This window comes from Diceros bicornis, chromosome 8 (genome assembly GCF_020826845.1).
Source record: "Diceros bicornis minor isolate mBicDic1 chromosome 8, mDicBic1.mat.cur, whole genome shotgun sequence".
Classification (NCBI taxonomy): domain Eukaryota; kingdom Metazoa; phylum Chordata; class Mammalia; order Perissodactyla; family Rhinocerotidae; genus Diceros; species Diceros bicornis.
The window spans coordinates 4,963,172-4,990,292 of record NC_080747.1 but is presented as its reverse complement, the minus strand read 5'-3'; the positions used below and the strand labels follow the sequence as shown (position 1 = coordinate 4,990,292).

Here is a 27,121-nt window from a genome sequence, read left to right as displayed (position 1 = left end):
ATACCATTTCTCTGATTGGTAATGTTGTTTTACTATACCTAATGCAGCTAAGTGACCACTTTTGAACTTTTTACTCTATTTTTCAGGTACTATGAAGCATTTCCACCACTTTCTGAGAAGCCAGTTTGCCTGCAAGAAATCATGACTGTATGGAACAAGTCTAAAGTCTGTTCTTACTCTAGCTCTTCTTCATCATCCACAGCCCCACCAGCTAGCACAGATACATCCTCTCCCAAGGAGTGTAACAGTGAAGGAGAAGTCATCAAGGAAAGGAGCAATGAAGTATCCACCACTGCACACGAGAAAACCCAGGGCAGAAGTAAAAATGAGAAGGAGAACAAATTTAGTAATGGCACAATGGAAGAAAAGCCTGCTTTATACAAAAAGCAAATCCGACATAAACCTGAAGGAAAGATTCGCCCTCGCTCATGGTCTTCCGGCTCTAGTGAAGCAGGCTCAAGTTCAAGTGGTAATCAGGGAGAATTAAAAGCATCCATGAAGTGTGTGAAAGTAAGGCACAAGACACGGGAAATTCGTAACAAAAAAGGGCGGAATGGTCACAGCAGACTTTCATTGAAGCATGGTGAAAAGGCTGAAAGAAACATTCATGCCGGAAGTAGCAGCAGCAGCAGCAGCAGCGGTGGTTCTATCAAACAGCTGTGCAAACGGGGTAAAAGACCGTCAAAGGAAATGGGGAGAAAAGACACCGGGAGCACTGAAGGAAGAGACCTGTACATGGAGAGCAGAAACGACAAAGAATATAAAGAGGAACCGTTGTGGTATACCGAACCAATTGCTGAATATTTTGTTCCTTTGAGCAGAAAAAGTAAATTAGAGACCACATACCGAAACAGACAAGATACAAGTGATCTGACATCAGAGGCAGTAGAAGAATTGTCTGAATCAGTGCACGGTCTTTGTATCAGCAACAATAATATTCATAAAACATACCTCGCGGCAGGTACTTTCATTGATGGTCATTTTGTAGAAATGCCTGCAGTTATAAATGAGGATATTGACCTCACTGGGACCTCATTCTGTTCTCTACCGGAGGGCAACACATACTTGGATGATATTCATCTATCAGAATTAACACACTTCTATGAAGTGGATATTGATCAATCCATGTTGGATCCTGGTGCCTCAGAAACAATGCAAGGAGAAAGTCGGATTTTGAATATGATTCGACAAAAAAGCAAAGAGAAAACCGATTTTGAGGCAGAATGTTGCATAGTGTTAGATGGAATGGAGTTGCAAGGGGAACGTGCAATATGGACAGATTCTACCAGCTCTGTAGGTGCTGAGGGCTTATTCCTGCAAGACCTTGGCAATCTGGCTCAGTTTTGGGAGTGCTGTTCATCTAGCTCTGGCGATGCTGATGGAGAGAGTTTTGGAGGAGATTCTCCAATTAGACTCTCTCCAATCTTAGACAGCACAGCGCTCAATCCACATTTGCTTGCTGGCAATCAAGAGCTCTTTTCAGATATTAATGAAGGATCTGGTATAAACTCTTGTTTTTCAGTGTTTGAAGTGCAATGCAGTAATTCTGTTTTACCATTTTCTTTTGAAACACTCAACTTGGGAAATGAAAATACAGATTCTAGTGCTAATATGCTTGGGAAAACACAGTCTAGATTGCTAATATGGACCAAAAATAGTGCCTTTGAAGAAAATGAACACTGTTCTAATCTTTCAACAAGAACTTGTAGTCCGTGGTCCCATTCAGAAGAAACACGTTCAGACAATGAGACATTAAATATTCAGTTTGAAGAATCGACACAGTTTAATGCAGAAGATATTAATTATGTAGTTCCTAGAGTCTCGTCAAATTATGTAGATGAAGAACTTCTAGATTTTTTGCAAGATGAAACTTGCCAGCAAAAGAGTAAAACTTTAGGAGAAATTCCTACATTAGTTTTCAAAAAAAAATCTAAACTAGAATCTGTCTGTGGTATTCAGCTAGAACAAAAAACAGAAAACAAAACCTTTGAAACTACACAAGTATGTAGTGAAAGCAGTCCACATGGAGATGGCTACAGCTCAGGGGTTATTAAAGACATTTGGACAAAGATGGCAGATAGAAATTCTGTAGCTATGGTAGAAATAGAAAGAATTGACGATGAGTTGTTTTCAACAGATGTAAATAACTACTGCTGCTGTTTGGATGCTGAAGCTAAAATGGAGACCCTCCAGGAGCCTAATAAGGCAGTGCAGAGATCAGAATATCATCTGTGGGAGGGACAGAAAGAGAACCTGGAGAAAAGAGCTTTTGTTTCTAGTGAGCTATCAAAGGTGGATGGTGGTGATTATACTACACCCTCTAAACCTTGGGACGTAGCCCAAGATAAAGAGAACACATTCATTCTCGGAGGAGTTTATGGAGAGCTCAAAACCTTTAATAGCGATGGGGAATGGGCTGTTGTACCGCCCAGTCACACAAAAGGAAGTTTGTTACAGTGTGCAGCTTCTGATGTCGTGACAATAGCTGGTACAGATGTCTTTATGACCCCAGGAAACAGTTTTGCTCCTGGTCACAGGCAGTTGTGGAAACCCTTTGTGTCATTTGAACAGAATGATCAACCGAAGAGTGGGGAAAATGGATTAAATAAGGGATTTTCTTTTATCTTCCATGAAGACTTACTAGGAGCTTGTGGTAACTTTCAAGTTGAGGATCCTGGACTTGAATATTCATTCTCTTCCTTTGACTTAAGCAATCCATTTTCACAAGTTCTTCACGTAGAATGTTCATTTGAACCCGAAGGGATTGCATCTTTCAGCCCTAGTTTTAAACCGAAATCAATCCTCTGTTCTGATTCAGACAGTGAAGTTTTCCACCCCAGGATATGTGGCGTTGACAGGACACAATACAGGGCTATTCGGATCTCTCCTAGGACTCACTTTCGCCCAATTTCTGCATCTGAACTGTCGCCAGGAGGAGGAAGCGAGTCGGAATTTGAATCTGAGAAAGATGAAGCAAATATTCCCATTCCTTCTCAAGTTGATGCATTTGAAGATCCACAGGCAGATCTCAAACCACTGGAAGAAGATGCAGAGAAAGAAGGCCATTACTATGGAAAATCAGAGCTTGAGTCTGGAAAATTCCTCCCCAGGTTAAAAAAATCTGGAATGGAAAAGAGTGCTCAGACATCACTGGATTCCCAGGAGGAATCAGCTGGGATTCTGCCAGTCGGAAAGCAGAATCAGTGTTTGGAATGTACCGTGAATGAATCTCGGGAAATTAATTTAGAAAGCTCAGAAGCAAACTGTAAGCTAATGGCACAATGCGAGGAAGAAATTAATAGTTTTTGCAGTTGCAAAGCAGGTTGTCAGTTCCCTGCTTATGAAGATAATCCAGTTTCTTCGGGACAGCTGGAAGAGGTATGTGTCTGTGTCTGTTGGTATTTGATAAAAGGATTTGATCAGACTTTAATCCAATATCAGGAAGTAGGGCTAAATTATTGGGAAATTAGCTTAAATGTCTTATAAACGTATCATTCTTGTGATTTTACATAGGACTTAAAATAGATTTGATATTTATAAATTTGAACTAGACCGTGACATTTTCTACAGAGAAAAGACGTTTTTAAATAAATCACAGGATATGAGATTCTTATGTGTTGTCTTAATATGCATGTACTGTGCTTACAGCAAAACCCAATATATAAGGTTTCCATCTTCCAAAGTTGGTGACTCAGGAAGTGGCTGTTTACTCTTCAAATGGTCCTTGCTTTTCAGAACTAGCAGGAAAGAGTTTCTTTAAGTAGCAGGCTCATCTAACTGACTCTGAAACATTGATCAGTTTATTAAAACTTATATTTTACGTGTAAAATAAATTATATTTGTATAGAGTTCTCTGAAATATATTGTGGTACATGTAAAAGTTAACCCATAATCCAAATGCAACAAAACAGCTTCTACAGAACCTTGTACAGATGTACCTTTATACAAAGTACATATTCCTTACATGTTAAGTCTATCAAACAAGGTTAATAGTAATAGTTTTGTTAATGGGAGTCATTGTACATTTTGACTATTCCTAAGAAGTGGTTTGAGGTTAAATTGATTCTACAAGAAATAACAGGGCAATAACCTGTTTTATAAAAAAGCATAATGATCTGCCCATTTTTCAGCCGTTATTTGATATAGCAGTGTCGGGCATTTTTCCAGAAACAGCTTATTAAAAAGACAGTTGGAGGTGGTTAGAAGTCATGCCACCTGTGGTTGGAGAGCAGATGAGTGTCGCCCTTCCTCTCATCTCTCCTTCTGCACACTCCACCCGCCTCTCACACGTCTAAATCCTACCCACACCATGAGGCTCTCTTCAGATCCCACCTCCTTCACTGACACATTCCCTAATTCCTCTTCTCTCCCCTACTCCGCCCCCACCCTGCAACAGAAATAATTTCTTCCTTCTCTTCACTTTTGTACACTTTATGCCTCTTTTTTATTGCGTTTTCCATTTTTCATGAGTCATTTATGTGCTTTAAAGTCTCTCGTTAGATTATAAGCTTCTTATGGACCATGCCTTATTCATTTGTGGGGTCAATGCCTAGCGTGGACCTGAGTGCATGTGATGGTAGGAAGCCCCATAGGCGACTTGAGAATCACTGCTCTAATTAGCATGCCTGGAGACCCTTAGACATGAATTGAATCCTATTGAAACACTGAAATATGAACTGCTGAGAACAAGAATACAATAACGTTGTTAGCATTTATCTGCTTGTTTATTGCCCCCCTTTCCATCCTTAAATATTCCTTTATGTACTTTGTATTTCACCTGGTTCCAGATTGGGAAGAAAGAAAAAGAGGAAAGAAGCGAGATTCTGCATCATACCACTACCATATTCCTTCGCTTTCTAGTATGTTGATGTATTTATGTGTAATCAGAATTCTGGATTGTCTTGAAAGGTCTTAGCTGCCAGTAAAGTCCTCAGAGGATATTGGGGGTTGTCAGTCCTCTCAGCCCTGGTCTCTCTGCAGTGTTGCTACAGTTTACAGCCGAATTGGAGCTCGTTTCGTAGATCCATCTGAGGTATGGAAAGGTTGAGAGAGTGGCCTGAAGGGACAGTTTGGGGCCACGCTGGGATCTGAATCTGTGCCTTTGCACTCTGTCACACTGCCTAGTCAGTCTTGGGGAGCTCCTCTGAGGGTCTTCTTCCCTCTTTGCCTGAGTGAGGGCAGTCTTTACAAAGGGCAATCTAGGAGCCCCGTTTTAAAGGTCACTAGTTGCCTGCCTATTTCAGAGCAAGTGGATTATTATTTTTTTTTTTATAATTTTATTTATTTGTTTTTTCCCGCAAAGCCCCAGTAGCTAGTTGTATGTCATAGCTGCACATCCTTCTAGTCGCTGTATGTGGGACGTGGCCTCAACATGGCCGGAGAAGCGGTGTGTCAGTGCGCGCCTGGGATCCAAACCCAGGCCGCCAGCAGCGGAGCGCGTGCACTTAACCGCTAAGCCACGGGGCCGGCCGCATAGAGCAAGTGGATTAAAATGTAGGATTTCTAATAGAATTGATGACCAGGTGCATGAATTATGATTCCTTTCAAAAGTTCAGTTCAACTCGGCAAACATTTATTGAATCCCTGTGACGTGCCCATCGCTAAGGTCGGTGCCCTGAGTGAACACGACATCGTCCTTGCCCTCGAGGAATTCAGTCTAGTCATGAAGACCAGTTTATAAACGGATAATTTATTTTAATTGAAATAGGTAATTCATTCATATGGTTCAAATTCAGAAGTTAAAAGAGGGTATATACACAGTGAAAAGGTTCCTCTCTAGCAGAACCACGAGTATGAGTTCTGGTGTATCCTCCGAGAATATTTTATGCATGTATAAGCAAATACATATTCACATATGTTTCCTCCTATTTTTTTGTTTGTACTGAAATGGCACTTTATTGCAGTCACTCTTCCTTTTTTATTTTCTGCATACTGTTCCACTGTTTGGATGTACCATAATTTACCTAGCCAGTTCCTTACCTTTTAGGGCATTTGGGCAAATGTAATTTTAGGTAACTTGGTAGGTGGAGATGAGCACAGGATGCTGTGGGAACCCAGAGGAGAAGCCTCCCAGCCTGTGAGAGTTCAGGCAGGCTTTTTGAACATACCTGAGTGTCCAGGGGCAGAAAGGAAGAGGCAGGGCACTCTAGGCGGAAGGAATAGCATAAGCAAAGGTAAAGAGGCTTGACACCCCTCACGTATGCAGGGCAGCTGCCAACAGTAGTTCGTGGTTCTGAAGTATAAAATGGAAAGCGAGGAATAGCCAAGTGTGTCTCAGGTATCCATTTGTGCCAGAAGTGTTTTCTTGATCATTTCCTGATTGCCAGCTTAGTGCCACGCGCTTTGAAGCACAAAAGGAAACAGAAGGCTTAGTCTCCGTCTTCAGGAACTGACAGTCCAGTCCAGGAGAGGAAGCCGTTTGCCCAGCAGACAATGTGCCGTGGGTGTCAGGAGGCCCTGACGAGTAGGGGGAGAGGGGGCCATCCCAGGGGTGTGGTGCCCAGCCCACCTGTGCCAGGCACTTTGCCCACTCTGCCTTATCACCATTTTCTCGCTGAATGCCCACAGTGACCTTCTGTGGTAGCTGTATTTCCCCCCACGACTGCTGACGACACGCAGGCCCGGAGGGTGGAATACCTGCCCGAGATCCCTGTGTAACGGACAGGGCCCCGGTTCTGCCCACTGCTTTGCGCTTCCTGTCAGTAAAATGAAACTTAGAACAGGCAGTGCAGTGTCTCTTGTTGGTCTCTCTTGCTCTCCTTAGCTCTTCATTTACATTTCCTCTTTTCTTTTCCAAAGAACAAGGTTTGTGGAAAGCTTTCTTTTCCTTTTGTGACCCGAATAACTGAGAACTAACTGTGGCAAAGGGGCACTATTCAGTGCTTGATTCTCGGAGTAAAACTCAGAGGAGCACCAGACCCCTTTCTGTCCGTCAGAGCTAGGAATCTTTAGTGAGCAGTTAAAGCTGTGAGCCTTTGCCCAACTTCTGTCTTGTAAAGAAGTACTGAATATTACATCTGTTGCTAAAAACATTTCTGGTCAGGTTTTCTGGGTTAAGTTTATATCTTCTCTTTTTTCCCCCACTGTTGCTTTCATTCATCAAATATTTATTAAGAGCCTACTCTGGGTGCTGTTCTAGGTGCTGGGTATAAGGAACCAAGATCCCTGCATTGTGGAGTTACGTTCAATAAACATACAAAGTTGTATGGTATGTTAGGGCGCCAGTGCTGTGGGAAAGAAGAAGAAGAGCTGGATAAGGGATGTGGTGGAATGGGAATGTCAGGGCAGGCGTTCTTGCGAAGGTGGAATTTGAAGAAAGGCTTGCAGGGGAGAAGGTAAGCAAGAAGGCATCTGGAGGGAGAGGAGAGTGGTACTAACGTAAAGGTGTGCCTGGCTCGTCCAGGGTGCTGGTCTGTTTTGTTTCTGTTTCCTCCATTCTGCCTTCATTCTTTTCTTTCTCAACCAAACGAGAAGTTAAATTAATACATTAAACAGACGTTATTTAAGCAAAGCATGGTCTTCTTTGCTGTGCAACCTAAAAATAAGTGGAAAGATGTCATAAAATAGTGGATATTCACTGAATATGTGTTGAGTATAGCATAACACAGGACAAATAAGTCCCTGCCATCAGAATTGACACTCAAGAGGCCAGCCCCGTGGCTTAGCGGTTAAGTGCGTGCGCTCCGCTACTGGCGGCCCGGGTTCGGATCCCAGGCGCGCACCAACGCACCGCTTGTCCAGCCATGCTGAGGCGGCGTCCCACGTACAGCAAGTAGAAGGATGTGCAGCTATGACATACAACTATCTACTGGGGCTTTGGGGAGAAAAAGGGAAAAAAAGGAGGCACATTGGCAATAGATGTTAGCTCAGGGCCTGTCTTCCTCAGCAAAAAGGAGGAGGATTGGCATGGATGTTAGCTCAGGGCTGATCTTCCTCACACCAAAAAAAAAAAAAATTTGACACTCAAATGGAGGATGTGGAAAAACATCCTATAATTATTGCAGAAGCTGGCATGATCTTAACAGTGGTTCAGCAGGAGAAAGAGGAAATGATGTGCTAGATCATCAGGGACTTCAGGCCAGGTGGACCCTTTTCTTCAGGTCAGCAGACATTGAGTATCTGCTTTGTGCCTGGAGGTGCAAAGATAAATAAGACATGGTGCCTGCCCTTAAGAAGTTTAGAGTCTGGTTCCGCTTCATTCATGCCGACCCAGCCCCTCCATGGGGCCTTGACCCCCTCCAGCCTGCTTTCCTATCCATGTCCCGTCCTCCATGATGACACCTCTCTCCCGTTCTTAGCCTTGCCCCCATTCCCACAGTCTCAAGAAAGGGTGAAAAGATAAGCAGTAGAACTGCACTCACATGAATAAAACACTGATCGTTCCACAACCTGCTCAGGACGCTTTCTTCCTCAAATAGAACTTGTTACCTCCGAATCCATCTTTCTTCAGTAGTGCCTTTGGGGATGATGGGGAGACTTCTGCCCAGGGAGCCTTCCTTGCTGTTCCTGAAGAATACTAAGTCATCTCACAGAGTAGGTATACCTTGGAGAGAAGAAAGGCCTTTCTGGAGAGGTCTTATGGTGCTGTGAATTATGTCTAGGTGAGTTAGTCACGTGAGTTAACTGCAGGTCACGTGTCTTGCTGGCCTCATTTGCATTAAGTCCAGCCTCGTTGGTTCTGTTGGTCTCGGCATCTGTTTATCTAGTAACACTAATTTTTGTTGTTAGAATAAGCTGCAGGAGAACATAGTGAAGGTTAACTGACCACTCCGGTTAGACAGTACAGTTCTCCTTCAGTTTCTACTTTAGGAGTATTTCTGAAAAGTTATGTTAAGTGAAAATGAAAGTTTGAAGTATGTTTCCCATTTAGTTAAATAATAAAAAACACACGTTACTGCATCAAAAAACTTTAGACCTATACAATAATTTACATTTAAGAGAATAACAAAATTCTGTTAGAGAATTGATGATCATCAGTTGCTAAAACAGTTCAGATTTTAAACCTAACACATAATGAAATGTCTTTTAAAACAGTAAAGATGTGTGCAGTGTTTTCAGGCCTATCCACTGAGGAGACATCTGTTGAGAGTGTTAGGGGCGATGGGAGGCACAAAGATGCTGAGACCAGGCCTTACCCTGGGAGAGCATATTGTCAGGCACAGTGCAGAAGGAGCATGGAAGAGGTTTGCCCTGACCGCCGGCAGACCAGAACACATGTGGTGACTGCAGCTGGCCACGTCTTCTAATTACCCCTCCCAGGGACACGCTTTGATCACTCATGACAGCTGCTGTCTGTCGACCACCAGCCATACCACGTTCAGTCCTCACTGCGCAGGTGGGTGGGCGGGGTCCAGCTAGGACTTGAGAGGTCCACTAGTAAAGGATGGAGCCTGGATTCAAACTTAGGGCCCCCTTCTGGGCCTGAGCACCTTCTGCTCAGCCAGGACCAGGGACATGCATAGAGTGTGAGTCTCTCCTGCTCTCAGAAGAGTCTCTCCTGCTCTCCTCCTCTCCTTTTGATGCCTCTGTCCTGTTTTGAATTTGAATTACTCTCAGCTTTATTATTTAGTTGAAGTCTCAACTTCCTTCTGGTTCTCACTAAAGCAGATAATTCAGTTATAAAGACATTTAGGTTAGTAACTCTGCCTGTAAAATTTTCCTTCTGCCCCATTTCTTCTTTGACTCCCTGCTGCCTGAGTATGTGAAGGAGAAGAAGGTCCTCCCTGTTTTCTCTAGAGTGCGTCACACCAGTGGACACCCTGGGTCACCGCTTTACCTCTGCACTTTCAAAATCGAGGAATTTGCCTTATTTGGGAGTGTTTTCTGTTATGTGTTTTTGCCTTGTAAGAGTTGTGTTTTTTTAAAAAGACTTTCGTTCTACTTTCAATATAGGTGCTTCTTAAGAAGAACTTCCTTTATATGCTATGAACACTTTGGCTTTTTAAATCACCTTGTCTAGAACACTAAAAGACCTCATCAATTTATAAATCCTGGGTATATAGTTCATAGCTAATGCTTGAATTTTTTGCTTTATCCTGAAAGTCTACAAACTTTTTCTGAATTTGGTTTCATCTAAACAGTTTCCTGTATTGAACACTGATGTACAAGGAATGAATAGAAGTCAAGAAAAACAGACCTGGTGGGAAAAAGCTTTGTACTCTCCTCTTTTTCCTGCATCAGAGTGTGAAGGTAAGGAGACCTGTATTAGGTCATTCATTCATTCATATTTCTAATTCATTAAGAGCAATCAATTCTTTTGCTATGAATATCAGTCCAGAAAACATTTATAAGAGGTTTTTGTGTGGCTGGCATTTGTTAGGCTCTGGGGACACAGAGATGTAGGAGAATTGGACTCTGCCCTTTGACTCAGCCACGGCCTGATGTGGGGAAGGCATGGAAGTACATAAAAGCAGTACTGCCCTTTGACGAGATTTGTGCAAGCTCCCCAGTGAATCGTGGAGGAAGTCGTCAGCTGTGTGGTGGCCTTCAAGAAGGCCCCCGGGGAGCAGGCTGGGAAAGGACAGCCCCCAGAAAAGAACAGGCTGCACAAAGGCAGAAGGGTCTGTGGCAAGTCGAGGGAACAGGGACCCACTGGGCCCACCAGACAGGGAAGGAGCTTGTCAGGAGGTTTGGGAGCTCTGAGTTAGGTCGAGTTTAACATGCAGGAACGGAAGGCCATTTAGAGGATTTTAAATTGGAGGGCGTCAGGTCGGGTGTGTGTGTTTTAGAATATTTCTAGCAACAGGGTGGACGTGGAACTGAAACTGGCTTTTGCAGTTGTCTGAGAGTTACAGGATAAGGGCCTGGACTAAGGCGTAGGGGAAACAGACAACAAAAGAACAGCCTCAGGAGGTTTTGTAGAGGGTGCCAGAGTTTGTTGAATGACTTTCTGTGAAGAGTGAACAGCAGGAGGGAGTTAGGGGAGACTGGATAGAGAGGGAGTTGGGAACAGGAGCAGATTTGGAGAAGATGATTTTAGTCTGTGGGCCTCCCAGGTGGACATACCCAGAAGCTATAAAAAATCTTGATCTGAAAATTTGGGAGAAGTGGCAACTGAGGAGACAGCGTAAATGGATTAGCTCAAGAGGTTGAGCTTGTGCAGACCGCTGCCCTCTCCTGGGCTGCTAATGGCTACAGCATTTATTTAACGGTCTCCTGTCAGAGCCCTGAGGGGGGCACGTAACCCTCTGTTAGTATTTGCATGGTCGCTTGTCTGCCTCGCGTCTCCCTGGCTACTTTGTAATTCACGTGGAGCTGGGCCGGCCCTCACTGCCCACCATGCCTTGCCCTCTCGGTGCTCAGAACCCCTGCACTGACCTTCCTGTGCGGCCTGGCCTTGGCTGACTAGGGGGAGGCTGGCATTGTTGGCTTCTCTCTGCTCTGTGGGTGCAAATATGGCTTCCCCAGACCTGCCTTCCTCCTTCCTCAAGGTTTGCAAAGTCATAGGAGAGCGCGTGTTTAGCATCTTGGTTTGTTTAACAGCCTTTATGGAAGGCTGCTGCTCTTCTATTAACTGACGTCTGCATCGCCCTTGTTATTCACAAGGTGCTCTCAGTCTTCTCTTTTATATAACCCCTGCAGAAACCTTGTGAAGTGGCAGCCCTGGTTTTCAGATGAGGAAGCTGAGTCTCAGGTTTAGTAATTTGTGCAGAATCCTGCAGCAGCCATCAAGCTCAGGCTCCAGTCCAGGCTGTCTGTTTGTGGTCCAGGAGCTTTGCTCTCTACAGCAGTTGTTTGCACGTGGTGTCCAGGGAGACGCCAGGGTGGTAGGAGCACAAACGTGACCTGGATGTATGTCCAGTCTGGTGCACTGGGTGAGTGTTACGTCACAGACGCAGTTAATGGGAACACAGGTAGGGAAGGCCGAGTGCCCGAGAGCAGTGCAATGAGAGGACCACCCAGGAAGTGCCGGGGGAGAGAGGGATGTGGCAGCAGGAAGGGCCTGGGGATTGAGAAAGACCAATGCCTGTTGGGGCTTAGGATGATTTTCAGACACATGCAGTTCGTGCTTTGTTAGTGTGTCCCAGGCTGTCTTGGCACCCTTAGCCCAGTTTTCTATCGTTAGTTAGTAAGGAACACAGTTCCCACTCTTAGTTCTAGGTCCTTGGTATCTATACAGTCCTTTGGTAGGTGCTGTAAATGATTGTTAGTACATAATGCTTTTTTTTATTGTGAAATGACATATAGAGAAACTCTCAGTGGATAAATAATGGTAACTAGCCTTTTGAATGACCTTTAACTCACAGCTCTGAGTTAAATCCCTGCACAGTTGCCTTGTAGTGATGTTATGAAACATCATTCTTTCATCTTAGAGGGGTGGGGGCATGTAATCTCGGGGGGAAGGTTAGCCAGGAAAACAGCCTCTCACTCAGCAGAAGTGACTGGGGGCTCTTGTCTTTGCTCCTGAAGCTTCTAAAGTTGCTAATAATTAATAGTAAGCACGTGCTGCTTTGAGTCAGAGGCTGACCCAGGAGCTCTCAGCCTCCCTGGGAAGGAGGAGGATCAAGCCCTTTTACAGTAAGGCAGGAGGCGGAGGCTCGGAAGTGAGGCAGCTTGTCCAGGAGCCCAGAGCAGCGTGGGAGCCCATCTGGCAGGAAAGCCCAAGCGCCTTGCACTCTGCCGCCTGCCGGCCTTCCTGTGCTTTCATATTTGCATCCATTTCAGCAGGTATTTCTTACATGCCTATCTTGTGCCGGGCACTGGGAATGCAGAGGCAAACAGACGTGTCCCTGCCCTTCTGATCAGCTGACGATGAGTGGGGACCTGAGAGAATAGGGACACAAGCCATGTGACATCTGGGGCTACCTGCAGAGGGGGGTGCCAGGCAGAAGCACTGGCTGATGTGGAGGAAGAGTGCATTTGGCATGCTCCAGTGTGCCTGGCAAAGGAGGAACCGTGCAGGAGTGCAGTGAGGGATGAGGCCAGCCAGGCAGCAAGGAACCAGACTGCAAGGGCCTTATAGACTGTGTGCCATGGCAGCTCTCTCCTGAGCAGCAATCTCCAGAGCTCATGCACTGATTCTGAACATTTGGAAGGCTCATTGTAAGTGTGTGTATTATTTTAGTCTTAAAAAGAGAACCCTGTAGGGAAACAGTATAGGTAACAGTTGAGGGCTCAGGAGACAAAACTGAGTTGGAGTCAACTGCCTCCATTCTCTGCTGCTAGACCTTGGGCAATGACCAGACCTTTCTGTCCCTCCATTGTCCTTATTTGTAAGAAGAGGCTAAAAGTGGTGCCTCCTTTAGAGGATAGTTGTGGAGAGTAAATTGCCTAGAGCAGGCCTGGCACATAGTCATAACCCAGAACATGGTAGCTGTCAACGTGAGGATCATGAAGAACATGGACAGCAGTCACCATTGCCCCTTCCGAACGCCTGCAGCATCACAAGCTCCTTTTGCACACACAGAATTCCTAAAGCAGGGAGAGAGAATGAGGGGGTGGGGCGGGATGGATCCAGCTCCATGTGTGGGTGTATCCCGGTCGAGCAAACAGTCCCTTCCCTATTACACTGACCTCACCTAGGACGAGTGGTAGCCAAATGGGTGGGGCATGGGGGATGACAAGAGCTTAGTCAGGCGAGTCGAGGAAAAGATGATCACCTAGAAAGGATAAGCAGGGATTTCCCTGCTGCAGGAGGGCATGGTGTCCTCCCCATCTGTCCCACAGCAGGCCGGCCCCCAAGCCCAGGGCTTGGGTTAGTAGCAATTGTAGAAGATGTTATTGAGTGTGCCGGCACGTTCTTGAGGCTGCACTCATGAGGCTGCACACACATCATCTCTTTTAACGTGCACAGAAATCCATGAGGGCAAATGGTAATCCTGTTTTAGAGATGAAGCAACGGGTGCTCAAAGAGGTTCAATAAGTTGCCCCAAGTTATATCACAAGTCAGTAGCATAACCAGGAGTCGACTGACGTCTCTCTGATCTTAGAGCTTGGGTTATTTTCGTGAACCTAAACTAGTAACTTGGAGGACCTGAAACGGTCCGAGAGAACTAAAGGTTGTGGAGAGTATGATGTGGCCAGTGGGCCGTGGCGAGAGGCCGAGCAGGGCCTAGATGGCCTTCCTTTGGCACACGTCCACTGCCCAATGGCAGACGGCACAGCAATCCTTGAGTGCCGGCCCTGTCCTCTCTGGTATTACACACGGGGTAGCATACGATCTCATTGAACATTTCATGGTGACTGCTGCAGGTGGCAGGGGGACAATCCTGGTTTTGAGGGAATAGCTGCTCAGGGGTATTAAAGGACTTACACACAGTGATGTCAAAGCCAAGGTCCTAATCCAGGCCGACCTGAGGTCGCTTCCCTTTTCACTGTGTTTCTGCTCCAGCCGCCTTTTCCATTGAGTTAAGGTGAATAGATGGCTGGTCTACATCAAGACCAGTGGGTCTCAGCCCTGGCCGGGCATCAGAATCACCTGGGACCTCATCAGAAAACACTAATCCCTGGACCCTACCCCAGACCAGTTCAGTCAGAATCTCAGATGCCGCCCTGGCCTTCCAGACTGTTCTTAAAGTTTGCCAAGTGATTTGAATGCAAAACCAGAGTTGAGAACCATTGGACTAAATGATTTATTTGATTCCTTCTAATTCCAGCTTATAGTTCCATCCCCTTCTGTGGGCCACTTACCCAATCAAACCACTAGCCTCAATTCTCTTCCCTCTTCCACAGATAAATGCATAGTTTAATATGATGTTGAGTTGAGAAATAACAAACAAGGATGTTACCCTGTTTTGTTTTCTCCATCGCATTTCCTCCTGTCTGGAATTCCTTTGTTCATCTGTTCTATGAACATATATATGGTGCATTGTCTGTCTCCCTCCATACAACATACGCTCTTGAGAGCTCGGACCTTGTTGTCTTTTATCCTGTTTTCCCAGGGCCTGTCACATCATAGGTGTGAGTATGTATTTGTTGGATGAATGTCTCATGGTGGGATAATAGGAATGTATGCTTATGCAGGCCTATTTTTTTTTAAATGCGATCAACAATCCATTAAAGAATTTTTAAATTGGCATTGTGTTTTCCTCATACACACCTGGCTGGCTGATGATGACTGTGCCTGCTTTTAGTGACTACTTGAAATCTCCAAAGGGTTGGTAGACCTAACTGATCTGACTTTTCAGCAAAAAATGAAACAAGAATGTATGTTTCATAACTGTGTCTTAATGGAATTTCCCCCCTTTCCCTCTTTTCCCTTCTCCATTCAAAATGATTAAGAATGTTATACAAATGCCAAGGGAGAGAATGGTATAGAAGAATATCCAGATGTTAAAGAAATACCCAGTAATGAAGAGCGTCTGTTAGATTTTAATAGGGTAAGTGGACTGTCCTCCTCCTTATTATTAACTTACAAACGGCCACGCACCACCCCTTGTCACTCAAGCTGAAACTTGGGAGTCCTCTGAGCTGCCCTTCCCAGGTCACCAAGCTCTGCAGATGTGACCTTTCTCCTCTGTGGCCCTTCGCTCGGGTCTGCATCGCCTCGCACCTCTACCACTTACTGCCAAGGCTTCCCAAATCATCTACCCTCTCCCTCCAATCTGTCCTTGATGCTGTTGCCAGAGGGAATTTCTAAATTCAATACATATCTGACCCTATCACTCCCCCTTAAAATCCTTGAGTGGGCACCCTTTTCATCTTTCAGAGTACAGTGCAAGGGAGCCCTTCTGGTGTTCCCATTCCTGCCTCTCTCAGCCTCCATGGGGTGGATTCCGCCCTCTGTGTGCCCTGGCCACGCCTGGTGTAGACCTCTTGTCGCAGCCGCAGCATCTGACTGCCCTGCACTCGATTTCTGCATGTCTGCCTTCCCGACAGGACTGTGACTCCCTGAGGGCGGGTACAGGGCCTGTGCCTAGCTTAGTCTAGGCCCAGACCTCGCCCAGTTAGGCAGGCAGGCAAATGAATCTGAGGAATCTTCTGTTCTTCTCAGTGTGATGATTGTCAGCATCAGTTCGAGTCCTGTGGGAATTTTCTCGCCAAGCACCCTATGGCGTTGGCATCCATATCCTACTGCCCATGGACCTGTTGGACTTAACATGTCAAGGCAGGTGTTTGGGGCCTCCCCGCCTCAGTGACTGCTACCCCGTTCCACCCACCAGCTTCAGTCCCCAAACCCAGAAGTCATGCTTCATTCCTCTCTCTCTCACCTTCCACATGCAGTCTGTCTGCCAGTCCTGACCGTCCCACCTCAGACATTTCAAATCCTCCTCTTCGCCCATCTCCATCACTTTGTTCAAACCACCGTCCCTCTCCTGGACAGCTGCTGTGAGCTTTTCCTTGGTCTTCCTGCTTCCACCTGTTGTTCCTCTCCAGTCTTCTCTCCACACAGCAGGGCAGAATGGCCTCACAAGTGTTACCTCAGTTAGTCCTCACAGCAACTCTGTGAGGTAGGTACTTGTATCACGCCATCTTGTAGGAGAGAAAGCTGAGGCACAGAATGGTTCGGAGCCATGTACTGAGATCATACGGCCACATACCGAGGGCAGACCTGAGCTGAGAACCTCAGCACCTGACTCGGGGACCTACACTCCTAACCATAATTGTACTTAGAATGAAATCTACACTCCCTGCCACGCCTGTACGGCCCAATGTGTTTTGCTCCCCTCTGCCTCTCTGATTTCATGTCCCTCTTCTCTCCTTCATTTGGTGTGGCTGTCTTCCTGTGCTCCTACCTTGGGGGTTCTCAACCAGGCACAGTATTGCCATTTGAAAATGGGAGGGTGCTGGTTACAATGACTGGGGGGATGTTGCTAGCCACTGTGACGGGGCCGGGCATTGCTAGTTGGTAGGACTAAGGGGCTTGGCTAGTTGCTACGACTTGGGGGATATTGCTAGCCACTATAACTGGCCCAGGGCAGGGGGGCAGGGGAGTGGAAGGCTTTGCTAGTTACTATGACTAGGGGCAGGGAGTGTTGCTAGTTATTATGACTGGTTGGGGGGAGGGCATTGCTAACCACTTCGGGGGAGGGGGGAAGCACTACTGGTTACTGTGGTCGGGGAGGGTGATGTTGCTAATACTGTGATGGAGTGGGGAGGAGCATTGCTAGTTACTGTGACTGGGGAGGGGCTAACCACTTGGATTTAGTGTCCTGGGGGCCAGAGATGCTAACCATCTGGTGTGGGGGACAGTCCTACACAACAAAGAGTTTTCCTTCAAAAGTACCAGTTACTGATAGAACTTCAATTCAGAAGCACAGCCCCAAGATCCCGGGCAAGCTCTGGCTGGTACTCGGCTTGGCTGGCTTCTCAGCCTTCTACCTTCCCTGCCACTCCTGTCTGAAGTGTCCCCCACCGTGGGTCCTATCACCATTTATCACCGTAGCATGAGGTTTTGTTGGTTGGTTTGCTTGTGGTCTTCTCCCTTGGAATGTGAGCCCCAGGAGGGCGTAGCCATCCATGTCCATCCTCCCAGTGGAGTCCCATGCCCAGCCCAGTTCCTGAGCTCTGGTGGGCACTCAGAGAATTGTTTTTATCTGGCCCTAACATATGCAACATTTTGTCCAAGGGACTGAACACAGAGAATTAGGGTTTTGGCTTCTGTATGGATCAGGGAGGAGAGGTTGTTTGTTTTGCTTTGAAACAGTAAAACTCTTCAGATTTTTGTAACTCTTCACAGGAAAGCATCAGTGATTGTTATTTAATCTCTGTGTATAAAGAGTATCTCACATAGCACTTTTGAAAAAAAATCTGGCTTTTGATCTGTTGAAAATTGTTCCTTTAATCTTAGGTGTCTTCTGTTTATGAAGCAAGGTGTACCGGAGAGAGAAATTCTGGAGCAAAATCAAACGGCTTCCGCAGAAAGATGTACTCCAGCGCCAGCTCCGACTCGGGGGACACGGGCTCAGAAGGCGGAGGCGAGTGGGTGGACCCCAGCGAAGAGGAGCTCTTTTCCCGAACTCATCTCTAAACCTGCAGAGTAGTACAAATTATTTTTTAAAAATGTGATGGAAAATTACCCTTTTGTGAGGCCTGTTAATCTAAAACAGCAACCTAGGTTTCTTCTTCAATTAACTGATTCAGATCAGTAATTATCTTTCTCTTCTTGCTTATTTTAGAGTTGAGGACAGCTATCCTGTTGAAGATTTTTTTTTCCAAGCTGTTAAATTCTTGGCTCTTTGAACTAGACTAGATTGTGTTGTCCAATCGAGAATGGGTGTGCATGTGCTCGTCTTAGAAGCATCCCTGCTGTTTGCATCTTAGCTGCAGCTCACCTTCCGACTGCAGCGTGTCACCGTGACCTGACTAGCACTGCGGTGTCCGCAGCCACTCCTGCTCTTCAGAGACTTTAGCTTTGGGACATTTAGGCTCTGTTCTCTAAGAACCGGGATACACACACTTACCCCTGCAATGGATCAGTGCCTTTCTGAAGGCAAGAGGGAAGCATGGGTGACTCATATACGCTCTTCATTCAGCAAAATCTCATGTACATTTGACGTAGGAACCACAAGGGTGTGCTTTTAGAGACTTAAAAAATACTGTGTTTTCTGTCTTAGGATTTTCTTCCCTAAAGTATCATGGAAGATACTATGGTTTGTGACTTGCTTGCTAACTGGAGAAGCCAAGAATTTGGGGTGTGGGGTGGTAGATGAGGAAAAGTGGGGTGGAGTGCCCCTATCTGTTGTCATGTTGCAGTTACATTTACATCAGAACACCTTTCAGGGTTATGTGTGGTGAGTCCTAAAATACTTGGTGAGGACCTTAGTTGCAAATTATGATTTTCTGGTGACCTACATTGAATTGAAGCCCACAAAACTTGAAATTGTGAACGTTTGACTGCAATAAAGACCACCTCATCACCCCGAAGACACCTTGGCTGCTGCAGCTGGCTACTCTTGTGGCTGTGATTTAGTGTAGCCTAGATCTCATTTTGTGTTTGAGAGAATGTTCTGGGCAAGTTCTGTGTGTGGCGGGTTGGGGGTGGGTAGAGTAACGATTTCTCCCATACCTGTGTGATTGCTTCATGGGACTCGCTTTCCTGTTTCACTTGGGAACCCAGGGGGTCAGTCTATCTCGACAAGTTCTGTCGTTCACGATGATCACCCCCTCGAGCTTTCATGCCACTGTGCAACAGGCTGAAGCTAGGGGGAGCAATATCGGTAAAACCTAAACATTTTAAAGTGTTTTTCTTTTAACCAACTCATTATTTTAAAAAAACCTAATGTGCGAAATCAGTTTAACATGTCTGTAACATCAGGAACGGCAGAAAAGTCTAATATGCACGAGACAGCTTCACTAATTTTGGCAGGCAATAAACACATATAATTTACTAGCTGGGAGTTGAACTGGCTGAGAAATATATGATTTGCTTTGAGCATTGGGTTTTGCTGCCTTTTTCTTAATTGATGACACAGAAAACTCCATGCCAGGCTGTGGAGTCATCCCAGGTTCTCTATGTCCTCACTGTGAGCAACCTGATGGCCCGTTGGGTTTGATCTCAGCACGTGTCAGGGTTTGTTTTTATACAGCACATCTTTTGACACTTTAAAGTGGGTTTGTGTGTGTGTGCGTGCGTGTGTAAGGTTTTATGTTGCTGTTATTTATTTACAGACTTTATAAGGTTTTATGTATTTTTCTTTCTTCCGGAGCTTCCTAAAAATTGATTAGCATCTGCACTGAAATATAATTTAACAGCAAAGGCAAAAAAGAATTGGAAGTTGTAAATTCCTAAAATCACTACAGTGACGATCATCCTAGAAATCGTTGCTTGTGTAGCAGAGACCAAATAAATGTATTTCAGACACAACCTTTAGCTCAGTTGATTTTGGACAGCTGCTTTTTATCAAGAAAGGGCTCCAGGTGGCAAAGGTGCAGCCTTCCCTACACTCTGGTAGGAAGACACTGCACATTCCACGGGGGAATGGGGATGGATTATAAATGGGTGAGGGGATTAACAGACTATGTATTTATTTGTTTTCATAGCTGAGTGGCTGAAGCCCAGAGGCTTTCAGCAACAGAGATGTAAGTGTGATTTTTAGTTTTGTGAATGGATGATCACAAAGAAAAAGCATTTTTTAAAAAGTTGGCAAAACGCTGAAACGCACTGTGGTATGAAGCGCATTGCATTTCCGTAGCACTGAGTATCCGTTTTCCATTCCTGGGCTGAGATTTTTTCCCCGTGGTTGTATTGTTCTGATTTCACATACACCAGAGTAACTGATTTTTTGTTTTCTTGTGGAGTTAACACCAAATAAAAAATATAAAAAACATTGGTTGCCTTTTTATTTATCATGGCAAAGTTTCTTTTTTTTTTTTAAAGATTTTATTTATTTATTTATTTCCCCAAAGCCCCATTAGATAGTTGTATGTCATAGTTGCACATCCTTCTAGTTGCTGTATGTGGGACGCGGCCTCAGCATGGCCGGAGAAGTGGTGCATCGGTGCGCGCCCGGGATCCGAACCCGGGCCGCCAGCAGTGGAGCGCACGCACTTAACCACCAAGCCACGGGGCCGGCCCGCAAAGTTTCTTTTATAAAGAACCCCACCCTCCCCTTAATTCTGTGCATCAGTGGAAGATAAAAGTGCCCAGGTCACATCATTCCTAATGAAGGTGACTTACCTCTTCTTACGGGCACTGCTGAAACGCTGGAGAAGACAGTGCCAGGGGATGGTGGCCTGCTGAGAAATGAGTCCCTCTCCTCCTCCCCTCGGCTACCTGAGTCTTGCAAAGAACACAGCCTTTTTGTCCCTAGGTGGTAGACAAAGCTTGTTCTGAAAAAAATATCTGTGTACATATATTAACATGATCAGTGTTCATTGCAAAAAAAAACAATGTATTTTTAAAGTAGTACAAAGGAAAACTCATCTGTACTTCATCACCCTGAGATCGTAGCTTCTAACGTTTGTGCACGACAACTTTCTGGGTGGCCAGATGTATATATATACCTGCTCTTCTGTAACTTCAGAAATAGGTTTTTACTCAGACATCTTGTCAATAATTCTAGATCTGCATAATTTTTATAGCTGTATTATTCCATGATATAGATTTAACAGGTTCCTCACTGGTCCACATTTAGAATGTTCCTTTTATGTTTATTCAGTGTTCTGAGTAGCCTTTCTCTGGACATACTTAAACATGTGTCTCCTTGTACAATCGCTCCTGAAGGGGAGTGCCAGCCTGTGAAGTGCCTGCTTCTGCATGAGGTAGTGTTGGCGACATCACACACAACGTCAGGGCCTGTAGGCCTGTGTTTGAGGGTGGACATCCTTCTCACATCTGTAAGCGGCTACTCAGCTTCGGTGATCTGAGGCAAGTGCTTTCTTCAGGTTAGTATCTGCCTTTCACCTGGGGCAGAGGAGAGGTGGGTTCTATATGGAAGCATTTCAATTTTGTTTTATCCATTTTTCCTTATGGTTTCTGGGATGTGTAGGCATGTTTTAAATGCTTTCTCCATCTTACGAGTATAACAAAGTCTGCCATGTTTTTCTAGAAGCTGTATACTTATGTAGAGTCTATCTTTGAAGCATATGTATTGTATGCAAGGAGTGAAGCTTACGGATTCAGCCTCATTTCCTCCCAGCCAGTTGGCCAGCTACGCCGACTCCATTTTCGCAGAGTCCTTCCCTGCCCTGATGTGAAGTGCTCTGTATCAGGGCCTCTCAGTGCGGAACCCGGGGCCCAGCTGCTTGTTGGCTTTGTGACTTTGGGTGAGTTAATGCAAGTCAAGTGCTTAGAACAGTGCCTCCTGCCTGGTAAGCCCTTGGGGTACTAGCTTTTGACTGACCGGTCGGTGGGCATCATTCCAGGCTCTGTCTAATCACTGGCTGAATCGACGTGAACTGAGTCTTCCTTGGTGTGGCAGCAGTGCCCATTGGGTGGAGGCAGCACAGACGCTGCCTTCCCGGAGGCGCCTGGGGCAGGACTGGAGGGCAGTTACCCCAGGGTGGGCCTCTGCATAGGTGAGAGAGATCACCTGGAAGGGGGTGTGCCTGTGGTGGGTGCGGAGCGTCCTCGGGTCCCTCCAGGTACCCTTCCCGGTGGGTTTGCCTCATTGCCTGCGTGTGTGCCTGTGGCCACGCTGACCGTGTGCTCCACCTTCTGCTGTGGTTCTTTAAATACTCTCAGCATACGGGCCCAGCCCAGTGGCACAAGCAGTTAAGGGCAGGGCACGTGCTCCGCTGCAGCGGCCCGGGGTTTGCCGGTTCGGATCCAGGGTGCGCACCGATGCACTACTTGGCAAGCCGTGCTGTGGCGGCGTCCCATGTAAAGTGGAGGAAGATGGGTATGGATGTTAGCCCACGGGCAGTCTTTCTCAGCATAAAGAGAAGAATTGGCAGATGTTAGCTCAGGGCTGATCTCCTCACAAAAAAATAAATACTGTCAGCATAATTGTATCACATGTGCCCACAACTGCAAGAGCAGGGTGGGGGTGCCGAGCTGGACTGTCAAAGGGGGTTGCTCTGTACACATTAGCTAATTAGAGATGGGGCTCAGGCCTGTTACTGTCCCCAGGAATTCTGACGTCACAACTAAGTGCTTTTCGAACAACCAAGGGGGCTAAAGGCCTCTCTTTAAATGAAATATCCAGAGTGCTCAGGCTGCTGCTGTTGCAGTTGATGCTGCTGCTTCTGCCACTGCAGATGCCACTGGTACAGGCTCTGGGCACATGGGATAAGTGGCTGTGGTGGGGCCCGGGAGGCCTGTGTCTGCACGGCAGTCCAGGAACGGAAAGGAGGGCCCAGCCCTGGTTTCTCTTGAGAGCAGCCGGGTGGATGGCATCACAGGCTGGGCACTGTCTGAGCACAGAGACCAGGAAATGAGCTGCTTCAGAGCCCGCCGCTGGCCTTGCATCACTGGTGTGGGTGGTTGGTTAACAGCATTTTCAGGGACAGTTGCCTCACTTTACTGAACTAGCAATGACTGGGAATGACACCACCACCTAACATTTGGATACTGTTGGTATTGTCTGTGCTAGTAATAGTAACAGCTAACACTGGGAGCTCCCCAGGGGCCAAACATTCTTCTGAGTATTATGCAGCGTTAACTAACAACCCTATGAGGTAGGTATAATTGCCCCATTTTATAGATGAGAAAACTGAGGCACAGCGAGAAGTTCAGCACTTGCTAAAGTCTCACAGCTGGTGAAGGGTGGAGCCAGGATTCGAACTGGGCACCAAGACTGCAGAGCCTATTTGACACTCCAGAAACCTCCATCTTGCCGAACTCCTATGAACTATAAAAATGTCTGTAGGGATGTTGGTTGGCTGCTTCTGCCAAGCAATCTGTTGCTACTCCTTGTGAGTTACGTATTTCTAAGGGTGTCATTCCTAAGAATCCAGAGTGAGGCAGGATGCCTGGCTGTGAACCCTGGCTCTGCCACCCCCTGGCCGCACTCGTGGGCGAGTTAGTTTATCTCTGCCTTGGTATCCTGGGGTGTGAATAGAAGTCGTAACAGGACCTCTGGTGAGGGTCAGTTGTAAGGGTGAAACAGTACAGCCATCTAGACGTTAAGATGCAAAGCGAGTGGACGCAGTCCTGCCCTGCCGCTGAACATCAGAACCCTGCGCTTGCTGTGGTCACTGCCCAGGAAGAGAACGAAGCCAGAAGACTTTGCCACACCTCAGGCCAGTAACTCAGGAGAAAATCACATCTTCTACAGGCTGCCCCTCACTTCCTTCCCTTTCCTGCCTCCACCCGGTGGTGGCAAAGCCCGTTAAGGCCCTAGCCTCTGGGTCAGGCCCTGCAGAGGCCTGCACCACTGGGTGCTGACCATGGTCATGTGGTTGGTTCAGTCCTACCCTCTCACCCTGAAGCGAGGTCACGCTGTCCCTCCTGGTGGAGGCCGAGTTGGAGGGCAGGGGCCAGGGGCAGCAGCAAAACCAAGTGTGCCCATTGGAGCTGGGCCGAGGAGCCAAGGTGGCAAGAGGGCCCTGGCTGCGGTGAAGGGACAGGCTGGGCCTGGCCGCCCCTTGTCTTCCTGAGGAGCAGGCACTTGGCCTGCTGCAGTTCCGTCAGACGCTGGGCCTGCCACTTCATGTCATAATCCAGGGGACCATTGAAGGCCCCAGGGCTGGGGAAGCCTGTTTGGGTGGATGAGAGAGGCCCCACCCTCTGGCCTGCCACCCCAACAGGCCCTGGCTTCCCCAAACCCCAGCCTGCAGTCACAGATGGGGATGACAGCCCTCAGCTTCCAGACTGTGGAGAGACTGGATGAGGGCACATGGAACGCTGGCACTCGGTACCATCCCACAGCCCAGTGTCCCTGGGTGCACATTTGAGGTGAGGTGGGAGGCCGGCCTGGAGCCTGGGCACGCCTCCTGCCTTGTTCCCCACCTGAGAAGATGTGTAGTGGAGAGCCTCCCCCTCACCAGCTGCGTGCCCCTGAGTCCACCGCTCCCCTCCCGACTGTGGAATGGGGACACCAGCTATTCCCTCCAGGGCGAGGCCAGGCCGACTGGTGACAGGCAGGTGAAGCTTCCACCTCCTCACCTTGCCCTCCATCCCTGCTCCCTTCCCTCTGCACACGCTTCTCTCTATCCCCATGCACACCCACGTTCTGGGGTGGGCTGAGGAGGCCAGGTCAGGCCCCCACACCAGGAGCTGCTGCTCGGACCCAGCCTCCATGGCCAGAGCACATCTACCAAGTGCCCACCACCTCTGGGTCTTTCCTAGCAACCCGGGGATGTCCATCACAGAGGCTCGCTTGAAAAGTCCAAGGGGCCTGCTCCGGGTGCCTGCCAGCAGTGGCGAGCTGGGCCTGCTGTTAGCTTGTTAGTCCCATGGCCAAGGCCCACCTTCACACCACAGTGTCCTCCACTCCCTGACCACCCTTGCCCCTCCACCTTCAGACCCTTGGGCAGAGGGAGGAGCCTCCACAGGAACCCAAACTGACTGCAGAACTGTGGGCTCCGGGTCCCTCGAGGACTTGAGTCCTATAGTGAGCCTGGCCTGGGGGCCACAGGCTGGGAGCCTGAGGGTGACAGCACGGACACCCGGCGCTGGCCAGGGAAGCCCGGAGGGGAAGGTGCTGGCCCAGCCTGGGGGCCAGCCTTATGGCGCTTTCACCCTTGGGGAGGAGGAAGCAGCGTTGAAAGAACCCTGGACTGTGTGCCATAAATCCCAGGCGCCCTGAGGGCCTTGAGCAGCTCCTGGCCCCCTTCTGGGCCTGGCTCTCAGCTCCTCTCGCCACAGGCCTGGGGGCACCTGCTGGGTCTGCTCAGGACCCGGGTCCTGCTGGTCACGAATGTCAGACATAACCACAGCATCTCCCCGCAAACCACAAGCTGCGAGCCAGCGATAACAGGAACAGCCCAACTCAGCCGGGCCCCCCTCCGGGCCGCCTGACACGCTGGGGGCTGGCCTGTGCTCTCCTCGGGCCTCCCTCCTGCCCATAGTGATCACAGACTGCAGGTCAGAGAGGTGAGGGACCCCACCAGGTGACAAACTTATAGTGGCGGACCCTAGCTCTCAGCTACGGTGCTGCACTGCGTGGTCTCAGCCGTTCATGCCTGCGCCTGTCTTGATGCCCCACCTTGACAGCCTCAGTTTGCCCGGCAGTCAATGCTGCAGGCAGCCCTCCCCGTCCCCTGCCCATAAGGCCCCATCAGAGGTGGGTGGAACCTGGCCTCTTCCACAAGGAGGAGGTGTTTGGAGAATCTCAGGTGACACTTCAGGGCTCCTCACTTCCCCAAACCCACTCCCGCGTGCCTCCCCTTCCCAAGCTGGGGAGGAAGTGGGGAGATCTGGTCCTCTGGGCAACTTCCTCACACTAAACTCAGGTTCCCTGCTTGCAAATGCTTCTCCCAGACTTGGTGGCATCATGAGTGGAAGGGCATCATGTTACCTGGATAAGACTGGTGAGCAGAGGAGCCTGCTCATCTTTTATGCCTTGACCTTACCAAGTTGCCACCATGGAAATGGGGACAGCAGGTTGGGGTCTTTTGGGGACCAGGGTAACTTCATGTTGGCATTAAGCTGCTAATTAGGAAGAAAAAGAGGTCCCTGGGCCTTAGTTACAGATAGGGTTTGGAAACATTCATTCACTAACAAACATGTATCAAGAGCCCGCTATCTGCTAGGCCCCAAACCCAATGCTGGTAATAAATTATATGTTTCTAAATCAGTAAACCTCCCTCAGTCCTGGTTCTCTGGTAATAAAGACATCACAATTTCCTGTTGCATCTCTCCCAGATAAACTTCAGAGGGTCTCGCCAGCCTGCCTGAGCTATGACCATTCTGAATTTTTCAGGACTTTGAAGGAAGGGGGCAAAACCACCCCCAAGTTGGGCAGCCCTCTTCATTAGAAGGCTCATTCTTATCTTGCTCCCAAATTTCCGTGCCTGGCAGCCCCTTAGCACCACCCGACTTGGGGACCTCAGGCAGTCGGCAGGCTGCTGGTGCAGAGTGGAGTGCGAGGGCCCAGCTCTGCTCCGACTGGCCACGTGGCTTCTCTGGGCAGGGCAGGGGGAAGAAAGAGGCGGGATCATCGATTTTACACACTCAAAGGGGGTGCGGCCCTTCCTGCGGAATGAGTCACACATTTCATCTGGACACATACGAGGATCTGTTTCCACCCCATGACTGCAGGTTGGCCGTTGACAAAGTGGTTTCCTTTTTGGCAGCTTCCGGCTCTCCGGTGCAGCTGCAGATAACAGAAAGCACCGGAAACTGATGCCCAGGCACAGCCTCCCTGGGACGGAGATGCCAGACAGAGTGTGGAGTGGGGGGCCTCTTCCCTCCCTTTCCAGGGCCAAGACCACCTCCCAGCCCTATGGAGGGAGGATGCGTGGGGCAGTACGATGAGCCCAGGGTTGGGGCCAGACTGCCTGGCTCTTAATTAGTCCTGGCTCCCACTGTGTGGCCTTTGGCAAGCGATTCACCCTCTCTGGGCCTCAGTTTCCTCATCTGTAAAATTGGAAAGGTGAAACGTACCTTCCAGAAGTAAAAGGAATAACCTGCCTGCACAAATGGGTGCCAGACAGGTGCTAATTCCCTTGTTAGTGCCCACCAAAATCAACTGGTCAAGCCCTACCAGAAGGTTAGTTTATCAGAATCTGACCTTTGGTGTCCCAGTTGAGTGTGGCTGGGGTGGTGTCACTGCTGTGAGAAAAGATGAGAATAGAGAGGTGGGAGGGCCCATTTGTGAATGCCTTGTTCACCGTGAACACCTCTTGAAAAGATTTG

General features: G+C 47.8%; 1 protein-coding gene across 5 annotated transcripts in view; it reads left to right on the top strand.

Annotated features, from left to right (window-relative positions):
• KIAA0232 (KIAA0232 ortholog) overlaps nt 1-20,207 on the top strand; it is an 84,583-nt gene extending 64,376 nt beyond the window's left edge. For 2 of the 5 annotated variants that reach the window (XM_058546675.1, XM_058546679.1), the window contains exons 6-10: nt 87-3,378; nt 4,788-4,859; nt 10,080-10,188; nt 15,220-15,317; nt 17,729-20,207. In XM_058546675.1, the coding sequence (XP_058402658.1) occupies nt 87-3,378; nt 4,788-4,859; nt 10,080-10,188; nt 15,220-15,317; nt 17,729-17,908 (3,751 nt within the window). In that variant the 3' untranslated portion in view covers nt 17,909-20,207. The remainder of the gene's footprint in view (nt 1-86; nt 3,379-4,787; nt 4,860-10,079; nt 10,189-15,219; nt 15,318-17,728) is intronic. The other 3 variants (XM_058546676.1, XM_058546677.1, XM_058546678.1) reach the window with 3 other exon arrangements.
• Nucleotides 20,208-27,121: the final 6,914 nt, after the last annotated feature.